At 38.9% G+C, this 24,139-nt stretch overlaps 1 protein-coding gene across 1 annotated transcript in view; it reads left to right on the top strand.

The window, feature by feature from the left end:
* The first annotated feature begins 4,417 nt into the window (after positions 1-4,417).
* The window catches only part of TRAPPC10 (trafficking protein particle complex subunit 10), a 144,115-nt gene continuing 124,393 nt past the window's right edge, over positions 4,418-24,139 (top strand). The window contains exon 1 of the mRNA XM_044669231.1: positions 4,418-4,491. Within this exon, the coding sequence (XP_044525166.1) occupies positions 4,419-4,491 (73 nt within the window). The 5' untranslated portion in view covers position 4,418. The remainder of the gene's footprint in view (positions 4,492-24,139) is intronic.

Genomic DNA, 24,139 nt, shown 5'->3' with positions numbered 1-24,139 from the left:
AGCTTAGTCTCCTCCTTGCCTATTTTGATACCTTCAATTCCTTTTTCTTCTCTAATTGCTATTGCTAGTATTTCAAGTACAATGTTAAATAATAGAGGTGATAACAGATATCCTTGTTTCACTCCTGGTCTTATTGAGAAGGCTTCTAATTTATCCCCATGGTAGATGATGTTTGCTGATGGTTTTAAATATATAGTTTGTTATTTTTAGAAAAGGCCCTTCTACTCCAAACTTTCTAGTGTTTTCAATAGGAATGAGTTTTTTGTCAAAGGCTTTCTCTGGATCTAGTGAGATAATCATGTGATTTTTGTTTGTTTGCTTGTTGATATCATCAATTATGTGAATGTTTTTCCTAATATTGACCCATCCTTGCATTCCTGGTATAAATTCCACCTGATCCTTTTGAATAATCCTCACGATCACTTGTTGGAGTCTTTTTGCTAGTATTCTATTTAGGATTTTTGATCTGTTCATTAATGAGATTGATCTGTAGTTTTCTTTCTCTGTTTTTAGTCTGCCTGCCTTTGGAATCAGTACTATATTTGTGTAATAAAAGGAATTTGGTAGAACTCCTTCTTGGCTCATTTTGTCAAATAGTTTGATTAGTATTGGGATTAGTTGTTCTTTAAATGTTTGATAGAATTCACTTGTGAATACGTCTGGTTCTGGGGATTTTTTCTTAGGGAGTTCATTGATGGCTTGTTCAATTTCTTTTTCTGAGATAGGATTATTTAAGTATTCTCTTTCTTCTTCTGTTAATCTAGGCAATTTATATTTTTGTAAATATTCATCCATTTCACCTAGATTGTCAGATTTATTGCCATATAATTGGGCAAAATAGTTCTTAATAATTACCTTACTTTCCTCTTCATTAGAGGTAAGGTCTCCCTTTTCATCTTTGATACTGTTAATTTGTTTTTCTTCTTTCTTTTTTTATTAATCAGTTTATTATACATATCATATTCTTATTATTATGTATTATATTATATTATATATATGTTAAGCATTTATCTGTTTTATTTGTACACATAATATATGAACAATTTATCTATTTTATTTGTTTTTTCAAAGTACCAGCTCCTAGTCTTATTTATTAGTTCAATAGTTCTTTTGCTTTCAATTTTATTAATTTCTCCTTTGATTTTTATGATTTCCAATTTAGTGTTTATTTGGGGATTTTTAATTTGTTCTCCTTCTAGTTTTTTAAGTTGCATGCCCGTGACCTCTTCCCTCTCTAAATTGTTGATATATACACTCAGGGGTATAGATTTTCCCCTGAGTACTGCTTTGATTGCATCCCATAGATTTTGATAAGTTGTTTCCTCATTGTCATTCTCTTCAGTGAAGTCAGTAATTGTTCCTTTGATTTGTTCTTTGACAACCAGTTTTGAAGAAATAGATTACTTAGTTTCCAATTAGTTTTAAATCTGCCTTTCCATAAGCCCTTATTGATTATGATTTTTATTGCATTATGATCTGAAAATTTTATTTATTATTTCTGCTTTCCTACATTTGCTTGCAATGTTTTTATGGCCTAGTACATGGTCAGTCATTTGCTTCTAATAATTGGATTTTAATTTTTAAGGACTGAATTCCATCCCTGGCTTTTAGGTTGCCCTTCTCCTTTTGTTCTGTTTTTCTTTGTAGGTCATCTCTTTCTTTGCCTCATTTTCAAGCTGGTCAATTATGGCTTTCAAGAGACTATTTTCTTGTTTTAGTTCATGTGCCTCTCTTTCCAGATGACTTAGTTTGCTTTTTAAGTCATTTTCTAATTGTCTTTAGCCTCTCTTAATTGTTTTTTGAATTGTGTTTTGAGTTCTTCCAAAGGTTGAATCCAATTAGCTGGAGTTTCTGCGTTTTTTTTGCTTGGTGTTCCTTGGTCCTCTTCTGTTCCATTTGCTCTTTGTTCATTACCTGAATAGAATATGTCTATTGTAATTTCTTTTTTCTTCTTCTGTTGTTTTCTCATATTTTTTCCTTCTTTCTCCCCTGTCATTGGCTGCAATCTTGCTCCTCGGTTTATTTGCTGGATCTGTGGGTTTGGGCCATTCTGTCCTGAAGGGGCTTCTTCTCTGCTCTGCTGATTGACTAGATTAGGCCGTTGGAATATTAATGAGCCCTGAGGTCAGATCCCCAGCTGGCAGAAGAAGCTGAAGGTGTAGGTGAAGGCATAGAGGCTAAAGGGAGCTGTGCTTCCCTTCCTGTTATCAAGGTATTCTATAGTGGTTGCAGCTTTCCCCCTGGGGCAGAGCTTATCTGTAAAGCTGGATGTGCCTTGAGGACAAAACCTTGGTGGGGGGGCGGGTGTGCAAAATGGAATATTTTGGCTGAGACTAGATTGCTCTCTACCTGCACTTCTCCAGCTGCCTACCTGCTAACAGTGGTCAGCACCCTAAGCCTGGCACAACTGTGCCAACAAGGCATTCCCTCCAGGCTAGAGCCCTAGACCTGAGATTCCAGCCACTACTGGAGACTCAGCACAGTAGGTAGGAGAGGGGGTCTTGGAACTTTCCTTCTTCCTTTTCCTTAAACCAGAGAGTTCAAGAATTTAGGCTTTTTTTTTTTTTTTTTTTTTTTGGTGTAACTTTTAAGTTGAATCCAGCAGAAGGGTCCCCCAACTCTGTCCTGTTGTTAGATTTGGTTTTCTGTTTCCTCAGAGCACTTTGTTTTTGGTTGGTGTGTGGAAGGGTTTTCACAGAGGTCTGGACTTTTGCTGTGTCTAAGTGACTATTTTGACTTTGACCCCCTTCTCTCTTTTTAAAATTTAATTTTATTTTGTTTCACATTTTCTCCTCCGCTTCCTGTACTCCAACCCTTGGAAGGAACAGGAAAAACAGAAAAAAAAAATCTACTTCATATATGTATAGTTAGGCAAAACAATTTCCTACTTTAGCCATTGACACCTGTCCTGCACCTGACCCAGTCCCTTCTCCCCCCCCAAAAAAAGGAAAGGAAGGAAGGAAAGAAGGAAAAAAGGAAGGGAGAAATAAAGAAAATATGCTTCATTTTGCACTCAGTCCATCAGTTCTGTATCTAGAGGTGAAGAGCATTTTTCATTATGAGTTTTTTGGAATTGATTGGCTATTGTATTGATAAGTTAATAAGTCTTTCAAAGTTGATTAAGAATTCTTTCTTTTTTAATCTTTACCTTAGAGCTAGGCAATGGGGGTTAAGTGATCACACAGCTAGAATTTATTTGAACCCAGTACCTCCCATCTCCAGGCTATTGAGCCATCTCACTGTCACTTTAGAATTACTTCCAAATCCTTTTTTTCAGAAAAAGAGGATTATATGTGAAACTTCTATTCTGTTGCAGTTTTTTTTAGACAACATATGATAAATTCATCATGTTATTTTCAAAGCTTTTCCTGCTTATCTGTGATTCCTCCTGAACTTACACATTTATACTTCTTTTGGTGTGTGAATTATAGGTCCAACCCAAAATGCCTTATAAAGAAGTGTGCTGATTCCTGCCCTCTCAAGATCTATCTATCATCTCAGATAATCTGATAAGGACAGTATATTGGCTTCCCACACTGCCCCACAAGATGGGGGCACCTAAATCAATCCTTTTATCCCCATACTACTTAGTAAAAAACAACATGTTTCTTGGGGTCAGCTAGGTTGTTTGAGAGCCAAGGCTAGAGATGGGAGGCCCTGGGTTCAAATGTGTCCTGATACTAGCTGTATGACCCTGGGCAAGTCACTTAACTCCCACTGTCTAGTCCTTACAGCTCTTCTGTGGTGAAATCAATACAGTATTGATTCTAAGATGGAAGGTAAAGGTCTCAAAAGAAAAACAAAACAAAATACATTTCTCTTTACCTTAACTTAAAACCCCTCACTAAGCATCCTCTTTATCCTTCCCTTTCTTTCTCAGCCACTTTGTATCCCTTCCATTTTTCTAGCCCGCATTTTTTATCCAAAAATGTTTTCAGTTCCTTGATTTCCTTCTTTATGCCCCTTCTCATCCTTCTCTCCTCCTGGCCACCTTGGCCCTTTCAGCACCTCCTTCTCCCCGCCTATCCCAGCCCCCAATCCCTCCCTTCCCCTCCCCTCCCCGCCCTGCCCCGCCCCATCATTTCCTCCGCTTCCGCCCCTCCTCCCCCTCCCCACTTGACTGGGAGGAGGGGAAAGGAAGGGATCAAGGTTCCTCCCCTAGAAGGCGCCCGAGCCTCGTTCCCGGAAGTGGTAATGCACCGGGAGACATTGCCGGAAGTGGCTGAGGCCGGGATCCCGCCGCTCTGGAGGCGGCGGCAGTTGTGGGGCTGTGCTGGTGGGCCCCGGACATTGGTGTGGGGCGGGCCGGAGGCAAAGGAGGAGGAAGACAAGGAGGCGGAGGCGCCGGCCCGAGGCGAGCGAGGCCTTGGGCCCTGCCCATGGAGAGCCACAGGACGAACCGTGGGTGGTGAAGCTGGATGCTCATGGAGCCTCCAGAGGAGCCGCTCCGACCTGTGATCTACACCATGGAGAATAAGCCCATCGTCACCTGTGAGTGACCCCGGCCAGCCTGCGGCCTACCCCGTCAGGGTACGGGCTCAGGAGACAGGCTGTGGCTGCTGTTGGATAGCGCCCGGGGCAGGTGGGGGCGGGGTGTCATTCCCGGAAGTTGTCTGCTCTCTCCGGGTTCCCACGAACCCACACCCTGGTCTGTGGCTTTGGTGGGGACGCGGTAGGGAGGACGGGGACACCCCCCTTCTACGTCGCCTCCCCTAACCCTGTTCTTTACTAGGTCTTTCCCCTGCAGCAGCCACAGGTCGGGGACTTGCATGGGTCCCTGGGATCTAGATAGTGGTAGCTCTAGTACCCTAGAATTCTGTCCTGGGGTGTGGGCTTAATTTGGGACTATGAGGAGAGTTGGACCTTTAGAGATGTTTTTGAAAAAGGTTGTATGACCTTGTTCTCTAAAGCTTGTTAAAGAGAGTCCTTTCGAAGGGAAATAAAATATACTCCATGCGCAGGTGCATTTAATAACTTTTGGACTGAACCCTCGTTATGCAGAGTGTATAAAGGCTTTCCCCAGAGATTAAGTGTCTTTTACTTCTTAAGAGGCAGCTGACCTAAAGTTAAAAATAGAAGGGAAAAATGAAAATTGAATATCCTAGAGCTAAATTCACCATGTCAGTTTGTAAACATCACTTCTGCACGCCAAAAGGAATCAAGTTCTGAACTTTTGAATTCACTTTTTCAGGAAAACTTTATCCTGGTATTGGGAGACAATAGACTCATAGAAATAAGAGAGACAATTTATTTTTATGTAGAATATTTTTGATATTTTTTAATGTAGAATAAAACTCGTGTTGTAGATTAAATACTTTGAAAATAACAATCTTTTAGAGCTGTTTTGGATTGCATTCTATGAATGTTACATATCCATCTCTTCCCCCTCCCTTGTTCTTTTTTAAGTAATATCTGTATTGTGATCTTTATATAAGTGTATGTGTGTGATCATGCTAAATCTTTATTCATGTATGCTAGTTCCCTCCTTCCTTGATTATTATATACTCCCTTCCTTCATGATTATATACTCTTCATCTTATACATCTCTCAGAAATGATAGTGATTTCCCTCCTTTCTTCTGTTCCTCCCATTTTTAGAACACAACTTATTTTTCCCACTTAACCTTTTCCTCTTGCCTTAGTGTAAGAGGACCACAGGATCTCCACAGCTGTGCACTCAAGCTTGCCACCTAGGTGTTATCCTCAATTCCTCACTTTTTTACCTCCATAACCTATCTGTTACTAGGTTTTCACCTTTGCAATACATCTCCTACACATCTCTCAGATGCTGCCATCAGTTTAGTTCTAGTCCTCCTAACCTCACTCCTAGATTATTGCAGTATCCTGCTGGTTGGGTCTGTTTGCCTGGTGTTCCTCACTTCAATCCATCCTCTATTCTCCCACCAAAATGATTTTCCTAAAGCATGGGGTAGATCACATCATCCTCTTTCTCAGTAAACTTCAGTGACTCCCTATTGCCATGTTGGCACACTTGCCAAAGCATTCCAGAGGGGGCTGTTTACGTCTCCCTCTGTGCATGCCTGAGGATATTTTTCACATGATCTCTGCCCAGCAGCCCTATGGGAATGCTTCCTCTCTCCCCTGTTTGGGGTAAGGGGTTGGGGGGAGTCATATGCAGTGTGAGGGTTGCAGTTTGGGCACTTGGTCTCTAAAAGGTTCACCATCACTGCTTGCCTCCAGGGTCAAAGAAGAATCTGTTTGGAATTCAAAGCCCTTCATTATCTATCCCACTCCTACTATACCAATCTTTTTTTTTTCCCCCATTACTTTTGAGGCCTGAGACTGTTCTCAGGCATTCTTTCTTTTTTTTTAAATTTTTATTTAAGTATTTTTCCATGGATATGTGCAATTCCACTGTGTTATATGTATATTATCACTTAATACTTATTTCCATATTAATAATTTTTTGTAATCTTTTAAAAACCCAAACCCCAAATCCAATATCCATATAAACTAGTGAAAAATCAAATGTTTTCCTTCTGCATTTCTGTTCCCACAGTTCTTTCTCTGGATGTGGATAGCATTCCTTCTCATAAGTCCCTCAGGATTGTCCTGGATCATTACATTGCTATTAGTAGCAAAGTCAGTTACATATGATCATGCCACAATGTTTTAGTCTCTGTGTACAAGGTTCTTCTGTTTCTGCTCCTTTCACTCTGCATCAGCTCGTGAAGGTCTTTCCAGCTTGTATGGAAATCAAGCAGTTTATCATTCCTTATAGCACAATGGTATTCTATCACCATCAGATACCACAGTTTGTTCAGCCATTCCCCAATCAAGGGACACCCCTCATTTTCCAATTTTTTGCCACCACAATGAGCACAGCTATGAATATTTTTGTACAAGTCTTTTTCCTTATTATCTCTTTGGTATACAAACCTAGTAGTACATATCAATCTTCTTATACTATACTCTCTACCATGTACTCTTCAGTCCAGTGAAACTGATCTCCTTGCTGTTCCCCAAATAAGACATCCAGCAATATCTTTTAACAATATCTCTTTGTCACTTGCTGTCCTGATGCCTGGAATACTCACCTCTTTAATCTCTTCCCTACTGGCTTCCTGGCTTACTTTAAGTCCAACTAATGTCTCATATCCCACAGAAAGCTTTTCCCAACCCTCTTAATTCTGGTGCCTTCTCTCTGTTACTTAATTCCTATTTATCTTGTAGACAGTGTCATATATATTTGTTTGCTTGCTGTCTTTCCTATTAGATTGTGAGTCCCTGAGAACAGGGACTGCTTTGCCTTTCTTTGAATATCTCTTTTGCTTAGCACTGTGCCTGATGCTCTGTAGGCCCTTAATAAATGCCCGTTGTCCTGATAACTCTTCATTATTTTCAGTTGGGCCCATTCTTATTTTCAGTTCTTGGGTGTTTTTCTACTATCTGTAGGTATTAATTTTCCTTATCATTTATTCATCACTGGTTACTCTATTTTTTTAATCTTTTGTTTTAATTCTTCTGGGTATCCTTTGGTAGTCCTTGTGGCTAGAACTTTTTTTTTTTCCCCTTCTAGGCTTTACTTGAACTTGTGAATTTGCTATCTTTCTCCTGGTTTACTCCCTGGTTTTCTCTCAAACCAAGATGTTTTCTCATTCTCATCTTCAGAGTTTTCCTTGTTTTGCTCATCTCTTCAGCCTCAATATCTATTGAGGAGGGAGCACAGGTAGCAGTTATCCTTCCACCAGATTCTGCAACTAATGACTAGGATAGGGTCTTCTAGGGCCTAAATATGATTTCCAAGACTAGGTTCTTCCTTCAAAAGACTCCTGAGTTTCTTCAGTGCTGATCTTTGCTTTTAGTCTTCCTCTTAACAGAGGGTTCTGGGACTTGCCCTTGTATTTTTCCTGTATCTTTCCCCCCTCCACCCCCAAACTCTTAAGCTCTGGAACTGTTCTAGATGCCCTGGGCTGGTTGTTGCCAAGGGTTCTTCTCTTGTTCCGAGGCTCAGGGATGCTACTTATCTGGGAAACTGACTAGAACTCCGCAGAGTTGCTTCTTGGTACTAGGCTTCTGTAGTCATGGGCTTCTGGGGTGCCCTTGACTGGTCATTGTCTAGGCCCATGAGGGCAAACCTATGACATGCATGCCAGAGAGGGTACACAGAGCCCTCTCTGTGGGCATGTGCCCCCTTACTTGCCAGAGATCTTTACTAGAAAGCCAGAGGGACTTGGGTGATTGAGCTGCTCCCTTCCCCTTCTCCACCACACCTGAAGATATTTTTTTACTTCACCCTCCCCTCTGCCCAGCAGCCCAATGGGAGCACTTCTTCCCTCCCCTGTCTGGGGTGGGGGTGGCATGGTACTTGGTCACTAAAAGTTTTGCCAGCACTGATCTATGTCCTTTCTTCTACCATTAGACTAGGTGCTTTCTGGAGCTTCCCTGCACTCTTACTTACTGTTTGTCTATTTTAGGGCCTCAACAGTGTTGAGGGGCATGTTCTGTCATTCTGTAGTTCCCTTGGCTAGCGATTGGAGCCTATAGGTAATCGTTCTTGTTTCTTTTTTAGATTGGCATATATCTAAGCTCTTTTGGCATGTTTGCAGAGAATCTGGGCTCCTGTCCTACTACTTAGCTATATCTTCCCCTATAAACTATATATTCCATTTTTGCCATGTAAAACATTTCCAGTTTGATTTCTTATTTTAGAATTTTAACAAATTGATACACTATACTATTCTCCTTCCTTTTTGGATGACTTGCTTCTTATTTAGCGAGCAGTTAAATTCTGTTAAATCATTCAGAAGATCATGGTGGTCAGTTAGACCTGATTCTTAAAATGAAATTTTACTTTTTTCCTCACCCTTTTTTTTTTTCTGAGACAGTTCCTTCTTTCAAAATTGGAGAGAAAAGTTAAGAGGACATTACTTGTAGGGTGGAATCTTAAATACTATATTGCGCTGGGATACTGGGAACTAATTCTAACATAGCTTTAGAGTGCATTTTTCCCCTCCATTTTTTTGGGGAAAAACTTAAACTGGCTTCTACTCATTTATGGAATGAGTATCTTTTAACTGAACAGAATCAGCACAGATTCAGAAAAGACAGAACAAATATTTCCATTGCTAGCAATCATTCAAAATCAGAAACCTATTTGAGCATCTTCTTAATTTAGATGAAAAGATCTTTAAGAAAAATTTAGTCAGTTGATTTTCCCTTAAAATCTGTACATTTCCTTTTTCTAGTGCATAAGTTATAAATACTGGCACAGGTAATTTTTTTATGCATTGTTTTTCATTTTGAAGTGCCCCTAACTCTCCAAATTGGACATCCAGATTCACCTTAGCTGGTGGAAAGTCTTTCTTCAAAGCTCAGTGATTCATGGGAATTTCATTTCAGCTCTGGCCCTCCAAAATGGAACCTGATTATTTTTCTGGGTATAGAGGTGTTGTGAGCCTAATTTCTCATTCCTGGAAAAAAAGCTTTAGCCTTACATCTGCTTCACAGACTCCCTTATTCCTTTAAGAAGGAAGCTCAAGAATAACATTCTGTAGAAAGCTTTTCCTGATTCTTGTACCTGATAGTGTCTTCCCTTACAAACTACTTTGTATTTAATTACTTTGTACATGTTTGTATTTATTAATTTTACATACCTGTAAATATTTCAAATGTATTTGTCATTAATATATAAATGCTTCATGAGTAGGATTTGTTTCTTTGGATTTTTATCCCATGTTCATGTACTAGTAAATCATTGTTCAATAGGAAAGGGTAAATGCAAGAAATTCAGAGAAACATGAGAAGATTTATACAAACTGATGAGGCATGACATAAATAGAATTAAAAGAATAAATATACCAAGACTATAACAATGTAAATAAGAAGTCATTAAAAGGAAATCAAATCAGATAATTGAAAAACCAATAATGGTGTCAGAAAAAAAGTTAAGGAAACATACCTTTTGACAGAAGTAGGGATTATTGGGACTAAACATGAACTGCATTGCCAGATGAAGTCACTATATCTGGTGTTTTGGGCTACAAGGAGGGGTCAAATGAGGGAGACACTTAAGTGTATATAAATACAAATAGCATAAAGATAAATAAATACAAATCCATACAAGATAGTTTGGAGGTAGGATACCAGTAGTTGGAGGGAGTTGGAAATATGGGAAGGCTTCAAGAATAAGGTAATGCTGTGTCTTGAAGGGAGATTCTGACTATAAGGAGGCAGTGCATTCCAGGTATGAGGGATGGTCAGAAAAAGGCACAATGTTGTGAGATGGAATGCTTTGAAAGAGGAATAAAGGAAAGGGCCAGTTTGGCTGAATTTCAGATGAATGGGAGAAAGATGTTTAATGAGGCTGTAAAGTTATGTTAGAGGTAGACATAAGGCTTTAAAAAGTAAGGCAGGAGTTTTGAAGTTTGTTTGGGATGTAGTAGTAGGTGTTTGAGATGGGGAGTCACATGGTCAGATCTTAGCTTTAGGAAAATTACTTTGTTTTAAAGGATTGACTGGAGATGGGAGGGACTTGAGGCAGGGAGACCAATTAGGAGTTGCAGTTATCTAGGTGAGAGGTAAAAAAGTAGCCTGAAGCAAGCTTGTTGGTGGAGCAAGAAATAGCAAGTTTAGGCAACTGATTGGGTATATAGAGCAAGGGAGAGTAAAGAATTGAGAATAGTAGGAAGGTTATGCACTGTGGAGGAAGGATAGTGATAGGGACATTTGAAAGAGAGAAGGGTTTTGCAGGAGGAAGTAGGAATAGATAATGTTTTTGATATGTTGAGTTTAAGATGTCTCAGGGATCCAGGTTGAAATGTACAGTGGACTACTGGTGATAGGACACTGAAGCTCAAGGCTAAATAAATCTCTGAGAGTCGCCTACTTAGAGATCATAATCCTCATAGGGCTAGAAGACCCCTTAGAAGAAGTACCTGAGGTAGGATTTAAAACAGCCCCTCTCTACTATACTAAGCTCCCACACCCCCACCTTCCAAAATCAGCTTTACTTCCAGATGTCAGCAAGTGACTCCCCACCTTGTTTTTCATCTTCCTCCTCTTACTATACTCCCTCCCTTCCTGTATAGCCTACCCAGCTGCTTAAGCTCCTCCAACCTGCCCTAGGCAAAAACAAGCAGATTTAGGGACCACTTGCTGAAAGTCATCTATCTATTCCCAGAGATACCAGTTTCCTTACCCTAGAAGTTTACTGGCCAATTACATATAATTACATACAGTTTTCCACACAAGTTTTCCCAAGTTACATGATCAAACTTATCTTAACCCTCTCTCCCTTCCCTTCCCTCTTCTAGTTCAGCCCCTTTTTCTGATGAACTGATTCCTCCCACCCCCAATTTTTCTACATGTATATTTATTTTTTTTCCAATTACATGTAAAAACAATTTTTAACATTTGTTTTTTAAGTTTTTCAGTTACAAATTCTCAACTTCCTTTTCTCCCCTCCCCTCTTATTAAGAAGGTAAGTAGTTTGATCTAGGTTTTATATTTGCAGTCAATGCAGAACATACTTCTTATTAGTCATATTGTAAAAGAAAACAGACTAAAAAGAGAAAATCTCCACACAAAAATAAAATATAGTACGCTCTGATCTCCACTCAGACTTCATCAGTTCTTTCTTTGAAGGTGAATAGCATTTTTCATCATAAGTACCTTGGATCTTTGTGTTACTGAGAAGAACCAAGTCATTTACAATTAATCATTGTATAGTATGGCTGTTACTATGAACAGTATTCTCCTTGTTCTTTTCACTTCATTTTACATCAGTTCATGTAAGTCTTTCCAGGTTTTTCTGAAAGCATCCTGCTTACCGTAATATACTCTGTTTTAAGTAAGTGCACAGGCTAGTCCATGTGTACTTCTTTTCTGGGTCTCATTCTTGACTCTCCAGAAACTCTACCATTTCCCCGAACAGGTACTCTCCCTGCATTCTTTTTAATTTTCCTTTTTTTGTTGTTTTCTCCCATTAAATGTAAGCTCTTCGAGGGTAGGAACTATCTTTTCTCTCTTTTTGCTATCACAGAAAGGACTGCTATAAATATTTTTGGAGTATGTGGGAATTTTTTTCTTATCTATGGCTTCTTTGGAATATAAGTTTAGTAACAGAGACTGCTTCAAAAGATATAGACATTTTAGACATTATATTTGCAGAATTCCAAATTGTTTTCCAGAATGACTATACCATTTCACAGTTTTGCCAACAGTGGGTCTTTTCTTCCAACCCCTCCAACAATGAGTATTGCCATTTTTTGCTATCTTTGTCTATTTGAAAGTGAGATGAAGCTTCTGGAATATTTTTATTTGCATTTCTCTTATGAGTGATTTGAACAATTTTTTCCTTATAGTTGGGAATATTTGGAGTTCTTTTTTTTAAAAACATTTGTTAATATTCATTTTTAACATGGCTACTTGATTCATGCTCCTACTTTCCCCTTCACCCCCCCACATTTCCCCCACCCATGGCCGATGCACATTTCCACTGGTTTTAACATGTGTCATTGATCAAGACCTATTTCCAAATTGTTGATCATTGCATTGGTGTGGTAGTTTCTAGTCTACATCCCCAATCATGTCCACCTTAACCCATGTGTTCAAGCAGTTGTTTTTCTTATGTTTCCTCTCCTACAGTCCTTCCTCTGAATGTGGGTAGCGTTCTTTACCATAAATCCCTCAGAGCTGTCCTTGTGTCATTGCATTGCTACTGGTACAGAAATCCATTGCATTCGATTTTACCATAGTATTATCAGTCTCCAGGGGCAGCTGGGTGGCTCAGTGGATTGAGAGCCAGGCCTAGAGACTGGAGGTCCTAGGTTCAAGTCCGGCCTCAGACACTTCCAGCTGTGTGACCTTGGGCAAGTCACTTGACCCCTATTGCCCACCCTTACCACTCCTGGGCCAAGGACGGTCCCTAGCCTGGATGAAAAAGGAGGAGGGTTGGGCGTGGGGCTAGCAACCCCACCCTGTAAAAACTACATCTGCTAAAGAAACTGCAACCTAGAGTAGGGGCAGCTGGGCTAGCTCAGTGGATTGAGAGCCAGGCCTAGAGGCGAAAGGTCCTAGGTTCAAATCCGGGCTCAGACACTTCCCAGCTGGGTGACCCTGAGCGACCCATTGCCTACTGGTTGTGGCCCTATGCTCCTAGAATGGAGTCCCAGGATAAAAAAAATATATATATATATATATCAGTCTCTGTGTACAATGTTCTTCTGGCTCTGCTCCTTTTGCTCTGCATCAATTCCTGGAGGTCTTTCCAGTTCACCTGGAATTCCTCTAGTTTATTATTCCTTTGAGCACAATAGTATTCCATCACCAGCATATACCACAATTTGTTCAGCCATTCCCCAATTGAAGGACATACCCTCCTTTTCCAGTTTGTTGCCACCACAAAAAGCGCAGCTATAAATATTTTCGTACAAGTCTATTTATTTTATTTGGAGTTCTTTTGAGAATAGTTTGTTCATATCCTTTTACCATTTATTGAGGAATGGCTTTTATATATATTTTTATATCATATATATTTTTATGTATCTTAGATTCCAAGCTCTTATCAGAAATTTGATTAAAAAATTTTTTTACCACTTCCTTTCTTATCCTAGTTGCATTAATGTTGTCTGTCCAGAAACCTTTCCATCTCAAGTTCACTCTTCTGCTGTAAACACAATATTATGTTCCTCAAATTACTTTCATCTTTTTTTTTAAGGTGGCCCTCTTCCCTCTGGCTCCCTTCACTTTACCTCTGGCCCTCTCTCTTTCTCTCCTCTCCTTCACCTAGTCTTTGTTTCTTAGTTTTTGAATCACATTTTTTTGGTGGGTCCCTTTGTAAAAATAATTTCTTTCATTCTCTGCATTATTCACCTTTTCTTTCTGTTAATTCTAGAATTCTCTGATTCACATGTCCTATAATTATCTGGTCTCTCTCCTTGTTCTGTATTCTTCATACTATCAAAACTTCCCTGGTCTCCATTCTGAGGTTTCCCTTCTGCTACTGCCTTGTCAGGTTCACCCCATGAATTCCCCCTTTTCATCGTGCCTCATTTCTAGAGCAATGCTAAATAGTGATAATAACAGCTAAAATTTATGTAGTGCTTATAATGTGTCAGGCATTGTACTAAATGTTTTATAATTAATTTCTTACTTGATCCTCAGAACAACCTTGGGAAAGAGGTGCTGTTGTTACCTTCATTTTACAGAAGAGGCAGTTTAAGTGACTTGCCCAAGGTGACACAATTATCAGTGTCTGAAGCTAGAATTGAACTTGGGTTTTCCTCATTCCAGGCCCACCACTATCCATTAGACCACCTAACACTATCCCCTAGTAGGGCCTCTCCCTGGCCACATATCTGATTATGCAGCCTACTACTGCTCTATAGCCTCTCTTGTTGACCGTTTTTCCCCTGCTTTTCCCTGGAAATCTCCCCATGTCATGTTCTTCCCCTCTTCTAGGTGCCAGTTACCACTAAAGGTTACAACTCTTCTGCCCACCAGACTTCTAGGACAAGTAAACTTTTCAAAAAAAATGAAAACCTCCAGATCTTATCTAGTGTAAGGTCCTCTTCTCCTTTATCACTTTCCTTAGTTCATAAGAATAATCATTAGTGGAACCTCCTCCCACCTCCTTTCTTTCCCCCTCCTTTTTAATTTTTTTCCTCTCCTTGCCCATTTCCTGGTAGGCTTTTCTCTTTCTGAGGTCCCAAAGATCATCTTTCTCCCTTTGCTGGTTCTTGATTTGATCTCAGTACATCACCCACTCCTCTACCGCCCCCTGCCTCCCCCCATATTATAGTGTAGTCTCACCAAAGAAACATTCATCTATAGGTAGAGTGTTGCCAGGTTCTGTCCAATGAGTATCTTCTTTGTTTCCAATTCTTAGCTATAACAAAATATCCTGCTAAGAATATTTTGGAGTATGTCAGGACTTTGTTTCCATTGCTTCCTTGGAGTATAAGTACATTAATAAAATCTCTAGTTCAAAGGATAAGGACATTTGGTTTGCATAATTCCAAATTGCTTTCCAAAATGGTTATACCAGATTAGCTTGTGTCTATTCTTCCACAACCTCTTTGAACACTATTACTATTTTGGGGTCATTTTTACCAATTTGCAGAGTGTAACGTGTGAAATCTTAGGGTTTTACCCAAATCTTTTATTTACATTTCTCTTATTATTGGTGAGTTGAAGCATCTTTTCATGTGTTTGTGAATAATTTACAGTTCTTATTCTGAGAAATATTTGTTTATATTGAGGAATATTGTGTCAGGCCTTTAATTTCTTGTCCCAATTTTTTGTTCCGTAGTTATTGTCCCTCTCCCCCAATTTCTTCTTTTCATCCTCTTTTTTTTTCCAATTTTTTCTTGCTCTCTCGTTTCTTTAAAAAAAAACACTTTTTCTTTTAAAAAATAATTTTTAATTAAAAAATAACTTTGTAAATGCTCCCAAAAAGCAAACCAATCTGTGAATATGTAATAAACACCTTGCTTCATTTCTTTAAGGAGTTTAGTTTAACTTTTATTCAAACTATATTTTAAAATTCTTACGGATTTGTGTCTTGAACATTGTTGGACTGTTTGTATTAACTGAAAGACAATTGTTCCCACCCTTTCTAGTGTCAATTTTAAAGATCCTCAAAAGATATTAGTTCCGTTTTCATTTGTATCCATTGATTTAGGGAAATATGTTTTAAAGTCCTATATCATTTTTAACTAAATTTGTATTTCATTACTCAGAATAGCACTTGAATACATTTGAAAATTAGCAGTATCAACATATATTAGATATATTCAGTTAACAGAATATTAACAAAAAGATATTTTTAAATAGAAGTTTAAACTAGTGTAATAAAAACTGGCATTTACAAAGCACTTTAATGAAAAAATACAAATATTATCTCATTTAATTCTCAAAACCACTATCATTACAAGGAAACTGAAAGAATTCAATAACCCCATAACAGACTTAATGTGCCCAACAAAGATGACTACCATAAGCAGCCACTGAGATAAAGAAACTTTGGCAATATATCTAATTAAGCAAAGGTTATCTGAAGGATATGTAAGAGAAAATTTAAGGAGGTAAACAAAGAGAACAATTAAAAATTTTTTTTTTCAAGGACAGCAAGGATACCACATTTGGACCCTATCATCACAGCCTCAGCATTTATAAAGGACCTGCTTATTTATAAAGGTCTTGTTTATTAAAATCACCAAGGAGAGCTAAGAGAGAAAAAGTACTCTTATAGGATGAATTATATATTAAAAAGATCTGCCTTGGAGGCAAGAGACTGATATACAAAGTATATGAAGGAAGATAAGATACCAAAGGCACGGATCTTATACTGAAAAATGGTGACTGATTGAATTTTAGTAGCTTTTGACCTAGATACTTAAGTTTGTTTATTTATATATATACATACACACACAAATCTTTATGGGAGTTTTATACATGAGTCATGACATCCTTGATGAAGATGTAGGGAACAAGCAGATTTCAGGAATAGTATTAACAAAAGATCACATCTTCATCGTTTCATAAAAACTGAAAGGTGTAGATAATTTCAGACCCCATCAGACTTATTTTTTTATTATAAAAAATCATTTGATTTGATAGAACAAAATGCCACCTGATACTCTTTCAACAAGATGTCTTTTATTCATCATCAAACTCATTTGGGATTCCTTGAAATATATAAGAATAGAAATAACCTTGCTCAGTGATAAGGTTGAGAAAACAAGGTGAATGCTTGTCAAATGGTGTTCAGTGCCATGATGGAGGAGGTAACATAGAGTTCAAATTGTGAGTGAGACCTTTTAAGAGGATCCTTGTGGATAGCATGATGATGCCATGTGACGTAGATGGCATCAAGTCTCTAAACCATTTCAGAGCCTCTTAGAAGAGATGCCGTTACTTCAAGGATTTTGACCTGACTGTTTACATAAGAAAGACCAACCAGATATTCTTTATCAAAAATATTTCTAGCCAATAACATGACAGCAAAGGAAAGTAATAAATGTAGAAGGGGATGTGGCAAAATTGGGATATTAATGCATTGCTAATGGAGTTGTGAAATGATCCAACCATTCTGGATGGCAGTTTGGAACTATGCCCAAAGGGTGCTAAAAGACTGCCTGCCCTTTGATGTAGCCATACCACTGCTGGGTTTATACCCCAAAGAGATCATAAGGAAAAAGACTTGTACAAAAATATTTATAGCCGCACCCTTTGTGGTGGCAAAAAAATGGAAAATGAGGGGATGCCCTCTGATTGGGGAATGGCTGAACAAATTGTGGTATCTGTTGATGATGGAATACTATTGTGCTGATGAACTGGAGGAATTTCATGTGAACTGGAATGACCTCCAGGAATTGATGCAGAGTGAAAGGAGCAGATCCAGGAGAACACAGAGACTGACACACTGTGGCACAATCAAATGTAATTTCTACTAGCAGCAATGCAATTCTGAGGGATTCATGGAGAAAGAATGCTATCCACATTCAGTGGAAGAACTGTGGGAGTAGAAACACAGAAGAAAAACAACTATGATTGGGGATATAGACTCTAAACCATTGATTCCCAAAGTGGGCGCCACCGCCCCCTGGTGGGTGCTACAGCAATCTAGGGAGGCAGTGATGGCCACAGGAGCATTTATCTTTCCTATTAATTGCTATTAAAATATAAAAAAATTAATTTCCAGGGAGCTAAGTAATATTTTTTTCTGGAAAAGGGGGTGGTAGGCCAAAAAAGTTTGGGAACCACTGCTCTAAACAAACTATCACTCTAGTGCAAATATCAATAATATGGAAATAGGTCTTGATCAATGACAGATGTAAAACCCAGTGGAATTGCATATCAGCTATGGGAGGGAGCTAGAGGAAGGTGAAGGGAAGATAATGAATCTTGTAACCATGGAAAAATACCCTAAATTAATTAGTTAAATAAAAATTTCCAAATTAAAAATATTTCTAGCCAAGATGTCAGCGATGTATTTGGATAAAAAATTTATGGAGTTTGGAGTTTGTCTTTCATATGTAGCTGAGAAAGACACTCCCTATTGCCTCTGGGGTCAAATGCAAAATTGTCTATTTTTGATCAAAGCCCTTTATAACCTTCCAGTTCCCATTCTCCCCACAACTCTCCCATATACGCAGATCATGTGACCTCTTTCCTCGCTGTTCACAAACAACTCTCTCTGCCTGTTTGTCACCCATGCCTAGAATCATCTCCCTTCTCATCTCTGTCCCCTGACTTCTTCAGGTTCCAACTAAAATTTCACCTTTTACTGGAAGACTTTCCTAATCTTTCTTTTTTTTTTTTTTAAAATATATTCTTATTTATTCTGGAGATAGCTTGTTTGGGCATATTTTATTATTATCTTCCCCTTTAGGTGCTTAATAATGCTTATTAATAGTAAAGATGTTAAAAAGAGAACAGACTGAATGTTGCAAAACTCTTTTAATGGACCCCAAACTTTCCATGAAAACAAAGTCCTAGCTTTTAAAATACAAAAATTCTACAAGCTTTGCTTGTAGAAAGAAGAGCCTGTGAGAAATTAAAAATGAAGATCACATAAAGCGCATTAGAGAAAAACACATAGTCTGAGCAGGTTACAACATATAATCAATGAGGAATTCTTAAAAACAGGAATAAAAGATAATTGTAAAATAGGAAGAGTAGATAGGTTAGTCATGTAAGGGTATATTCCCTGATGTATAGGTAAGGAGAAATTGAAGAATGCCATCAACATATTGGATGGACCTCTCATTGCAAACTTATCAGAGGAAGTACTTTCAAATGAATGAAATTTTAGACCAATTTAAATATTTTGAGTATAAAGGATATTTTTGAATATGGATTTTTTTCAACACCTTGCTGTAATTTCATGATTTTTCACAAGCATCTATACCCTATACCCTGGGAACCAACCAGGTATTAAAAAAGAAAAGAATTTAAGATCAAAATTCACTTTGCATTTGCTGCTCTGTCTAATTTCAGTTATACAAACTAGGACCCTCTTTTCCCCCTTTCCGCCATATATTACTTCCCCATTTAAGTTGTAAAATCCTCCTGGGCAAGGACTTTTTAAAAGTAGTTGTCTCTCGAGTGTTTTAGCATTGCTTTATAAATGTTGATTGGATTAGAAATTCTCTTAATATCATAGAAACTGATCTTTTCTATATAGAGATACATAGATCTGGAGCTGAAAGGGATCTTAGACCCTCTAGTTCAACTTTTTCATTTTATAGATGTAGAAAATGAGACCTAAGGAGATTGCAATTTAACTTGGGTCTTTTGATACCTAAGCCAATTTTTGTGTGTATTTAAATTTAAAATTTTCTTCCTTTTTTGGTATAAATTTAACAAAAAGAAAAAGGAAGCATACCAGCATTAAGTACCTGTTATATATGCTAGACATTGTGCTAAGAATTTTGCAAGTAGTATCTCAGTAATAATTGAATATTTTCATTTACAAAAAAAGGAAAATGGATCTATTATGTATAGCTTAATTTAAAAAAAGTATATATTTAATCTAACCCAGTGGAACCCAAACCCTTTATATATTCCCTTCTTTACTTTCTGTGTTTTTTAAAAAAATATTTCTATGACAATCTTTTCTTATTTTTTTATGTCCCTCTCCTATTTTACTTATAAAAACAAACTTTTCCATGTGACACAAAAGTATAGTTAAGCATAACAGATCCCTTTGTAAGGGCTAAGTTGGGGTTTTGACTAAATAAAAGAGTTATAAGTTCAATGTTGTAGTCACCGAATTCAAAATATTATCCCTAAGCTAGAAAAAACTGTTAGCAGCTTTTATTTATAATGAGGAAGAGAAAGATTTGAAGTATGAAATGTAGGTGGGAAAGAGGTAAGGAGTTTCCCAGCCTACCCTAAGTGCTGATCTGATGAAATTCAACTCACTCCCGACAAAGTTCCAATCTCCACATGGAAGTCTGAGTCACTCACCAGCAAGCCGACACAGAATCTAAGGAAAAGAGTCTCTCCACAGAACTCATGCTGAAGGGAATGTCCTACTGAAGTGCCAATGAATAGAGAGGGTCTCCTCACAGAGCCACCAATGCAGCTTCCTCCAAAGCCAAAGCAGGAATCTCCCCAACCAGTCTTTCCAGAAGCCAGGAAAGGAATGTTTGGAACCAATCTTTCCAAATGCCAGGAAGGGAATCAATTTCTGGAACCAATCCAAACTCCAGGAAGGGAACGAATGCTATACCATGCTGGTCTCTTTTTATACCCCCTTTTCCATGTCACTTCCTGCCATTCCTTCACAGAAACCAATGGCAGTTTTTCAATTTGCCTGGCACTGCCCAGGGGTGGGGGGAGGGCAGTGGCCTTTGGAGTTGTCACTCTAGTAAGTGACTTATGAACTTTCATACTTAATGGTAAGTAGGGGTACTTTGAGTTCTTGATTTGATTAGCTAAAATAGAGAAGGGGAGAGTTAATCCTATCTTCACACCTTCATTATGCTCTTCTGGTCCATTCCTTCTCCTAATAGTTAAGAAGCTCTGCATTTGTCTTTAACCCACTCTCTGATCTTTGAAGACTGTTAGGTTCTGAAGGAACATTTGCCTCTTTCCCCCCAAGAGAATTCAGCACTTCAGATTATCCTATTTACTCTTTTTGTGTGTTTATGGGGGGGGGGTGAAGGTTGGTTATCTCCAATATTTACATTTTAAAGATTCTCCTTAGCCCTGGTCATTAGTCAGGAATGCTTGAAAATCTCTTTTTATAATCCCTGTAAGATTATACTGAGTTTTTCCAATTAAATTATTCTTAATTCAAAGCATTTTATCCTTAGCTCTAAATCTTTTTCTTTTGCCTTTTGGAATATCATATTCCAAAATTTCCTTTCCTTTTTAGTATTTGAAGCATTATCTTACATAAACCTGATGCTAGTAGCTTTTGTTACAAAAAGTGTTGCTTTATAGTTTTCCAAATTGAACTATCAACAATTCAACTCCAATTGAACAATTTTTGCATTTTTTGTATTAAGCCAACATACTCCACAGTAATATTTTGAACATACTGCTATATCCTCTGGTGAAAATTTGATTCAAGGTTTTTTGTTTTTCTTGCACAAATATTAATTAGGGGTATTGGTTTATTTATTCCTGTTTTGGGTATCAGGGTCTCAAAGAAGACATGCATCATTCTGTTCTATTTTTAATAAACATATTTTGAAATAATTTCAAATATCTTGCCTGCTTTAAACACACTACCTTCCATTGACCTTGAAGGCAAATAATAGGATCACTGGAATTTCAAAATCAGTATGTCTTAGACCTAGTTCATATCTAATTTGCCACTCCTGACTTAATTATTTCTATCTGTGGTATCTCTTCTTCCATATTCACCATTTTGGAAATATCTTTGTCTCTTTCCCTCATCTCTCATAACCATTCAGTTATGAGGCTTTGCCAATTTCACCTCCTTAGACTCTCAAATTCAACCCCTTCTTTCTATTACTACCAAAGACTATCCTTGTACAGAACCTGATTACCACACTCTGGGACCATTGCATTAGCAATGGGTGTCTTGCCTCTTTTCCACCCCCAGAACATCTTTTTATATCATCATAAAAACAATTTTTTTATGCATAGATATTGTTATGCCACTCCAGTGTTCAAAAAGTAGCTTTCTTACTAGAAAGCAAAGACCATTATGCCTGATGTCATCCTCTTTATGTCCCCTATGTAGGCTGGCTCTTTCCTAACTTCTACACTTAATTGGTTCAAGGATGTCAGACTCTAGCTCAGGGGTCAGCAATGTATGGCTCTTTCTGCAGGAGCCATAAAGTCAATCTTTTTTTCAGGCGCTGTTACAGGAGCACGTGCTGTGAGTTCTGTATGGCTCTCATGAAATTACATTTTGAAAAATGTGGCGTTTATGTCTCTCACAGCCAAAAAGGTTGCCAACCCCTGCTCTAGCTTATAGTTGTGTTTTTGAACCCCTACCCAGTAGGTGGTTGAGTAAAGATGGTTTCATTTATTGTAAAGGTTAGGACTGTGATGGCAAACATGGAACATTTGCCAAAGATGGCATACAGATACCTCTCTGTAGGCACAAGAAGACCCCTGGCTTGCCTGGCTGGGAGCCTGGTCCCACTCCTGAATGTAGGAGGTGGGGCATTCTAGCCTCCTCTACCATCTCAGAGGCTCAGCGCAGCCACCCTCAGAGGTCCCAGGGGCTAAGAGCAGCCAAGGAGTCCCTACTCCTGGCCTGGACAGCCAGGCCCCCACCTCCTGGCCAGAGCAGCAGCCCTGGGCAGGAGCAATAGCCACAGCAGCCCCACCCCTGAATGCAGGGGTGGGTGAGGCATTGTACATAGTCAGGGGGCAGAGCATGCAGTTGAGAGTGGGGCATGGCACGCAATGGGGGTGGAGATGGGCATGAATCTGGGAGGTGAGTGTTGCATAGGGTCCCCAAAAGGTTCACCATCACTGGGTTAGGACCTGTTAACAATGAAAATTCTCTGTAGAATGTATCATAATTTATAATTATTTATTAAATAATAAAAAGCAGGCAAGAGGAAAAAAAGGCACTAGCTATGTGTGGCCAGCTGTTCCCTTAGCAGCCTTCTCCCCAAGCTAGCTGTGCAAGCTCTGAGCCAGATCTTAGATGTGCCAGCACTCCCTTAAGCCAGCCCCAAGCCAGGCTACCCTTTCTGGCATTCTTCTAGCCACCTCCCCTGAGCCAGCTGTGCAGCCAGACCGTGGTCATACCAGCACTTTCTTAGTCACCTCCTCTGTCTGTGATTCCAAGGCCCCTAATTCCTTCTCATACTCTAATTTATATTTCTCTTGAAGTTCCTTTCCTGAGTCCCTCTGATTTGGAGGACTCTGACCTCAGTTTGAATTAGAGGTGGGTTTTTCAGATGCCAGGAGTCACCACATGGTCCAAAATGGCCATTCAGCACCAGTAATAGTGTCTCCCAGCATGGTAAAGAGGACTCCACCCATCACCTCAGAAAGATAATAAGGTTCAGAGATTCAGATGTAAGTCTTTTGCTTTAAAATCAAAAGGTACAGGCTAGTGTTAAATTTCCAGAGATCTCATGATTTCTTCTATTCTGCCTTCCCTTGGGCCCCTACTGTGGCTCCAGTTAGTTCTCCTCTCCTCAGTTATTTCCTCATTATACTAATGCCCTCTTTCCCATTTTGTTGCTCTCAGACTTCTATTCTCCTCTTACTTCTAGTGCCCTGATGGCGAACCTATGGCACAGGTGCCAAAGGAGTACACAGAGCCCTCTCTGTGGGCACGCCTGCAGTCACACTGCCAAAGTTTGTTACTTGAAAGCCAGAGGGACTCTGGGTAGAGGTGTTCTCCTCCTTTCTATACTCAGTGACTAAAGACATTCTTTACTTCCCCGGCCCCTCTGCCCAGCAGCCCAATGGGAACGCTTTCTCCCTCCCCTATCTGGAGTAAGGGTGGGGGTGGGAGGTAAGATACAGCCCTCAGTCTGGAGGGGTGGGGCTCAGCATTCCATCTCTAAAAGGTTCAACATCACTGTTCTAGTGACTCATATTCTGTACATTGTATCAGGAACAGATTATCTCAAAGTGAAAAGGTTAGAATTCCTTAGGATTGTCCCTCTAGTTCTTAGGCCATATATATGTGTGATGAATGCCAAGCACCTTTTTTTTTTTACCCATATCCTCTGTCCTCAAATCAATATTATGTATTGATTCCAACGTAGAAGAGGGGTAAGGGCTAGGCAATAGGGGCTAAGTGACTTGCCCAGGGTCACACAGCTAGGAAATATCTCGGGTCAGATTTGAACCTAGGATCTCCCATCTCTAGGCTTGGTTCTCAATCTACTGAGCCATCAGCTGTCCCCTGCCTGGGACCTTCTTGAGACAATTATACACAGTGTTTCTATGTGTAGGTTACTGTGCTAAAGCCACATATATACTTCTAAATTTTCTCCAAGTTGCTCTAGAATCTGGTCACCTGACATATAATTAAGTGCCTTTCACACAATATTTTGTGTTTTGTTTTTTTTTTTGTCTATCAATTTGGGAGCAGATATAGAAGGGACACATGTAACTCCATAGTTCTATAGTGAATAGTTAGGTTCAAACATACCAAAGAAAAGCAGCTCATGTGAGATTCTGTCATGTCATGTGTCCAGTCTTATCCTTTTATAAGG

The sequence above is a fragment of the Gracilinanus agilis genome, chromosome 3 (genome assembly GCF_016433145.1).
Source record: "Gracilinanus agilis isolate LMUSP501 chromosome 3, AgileGrace, whole genome shotgun sequence".
Lineage (NCBI taxonomy): Eukaryota > Metazoa > Chordata > Mammalia > Didelphimorphia > Didelphidae > Gracilinanus > Gracilinanus agilis.
This window is presented reverse-complemented; position numbering and strand designations above follow the sequence as displayed.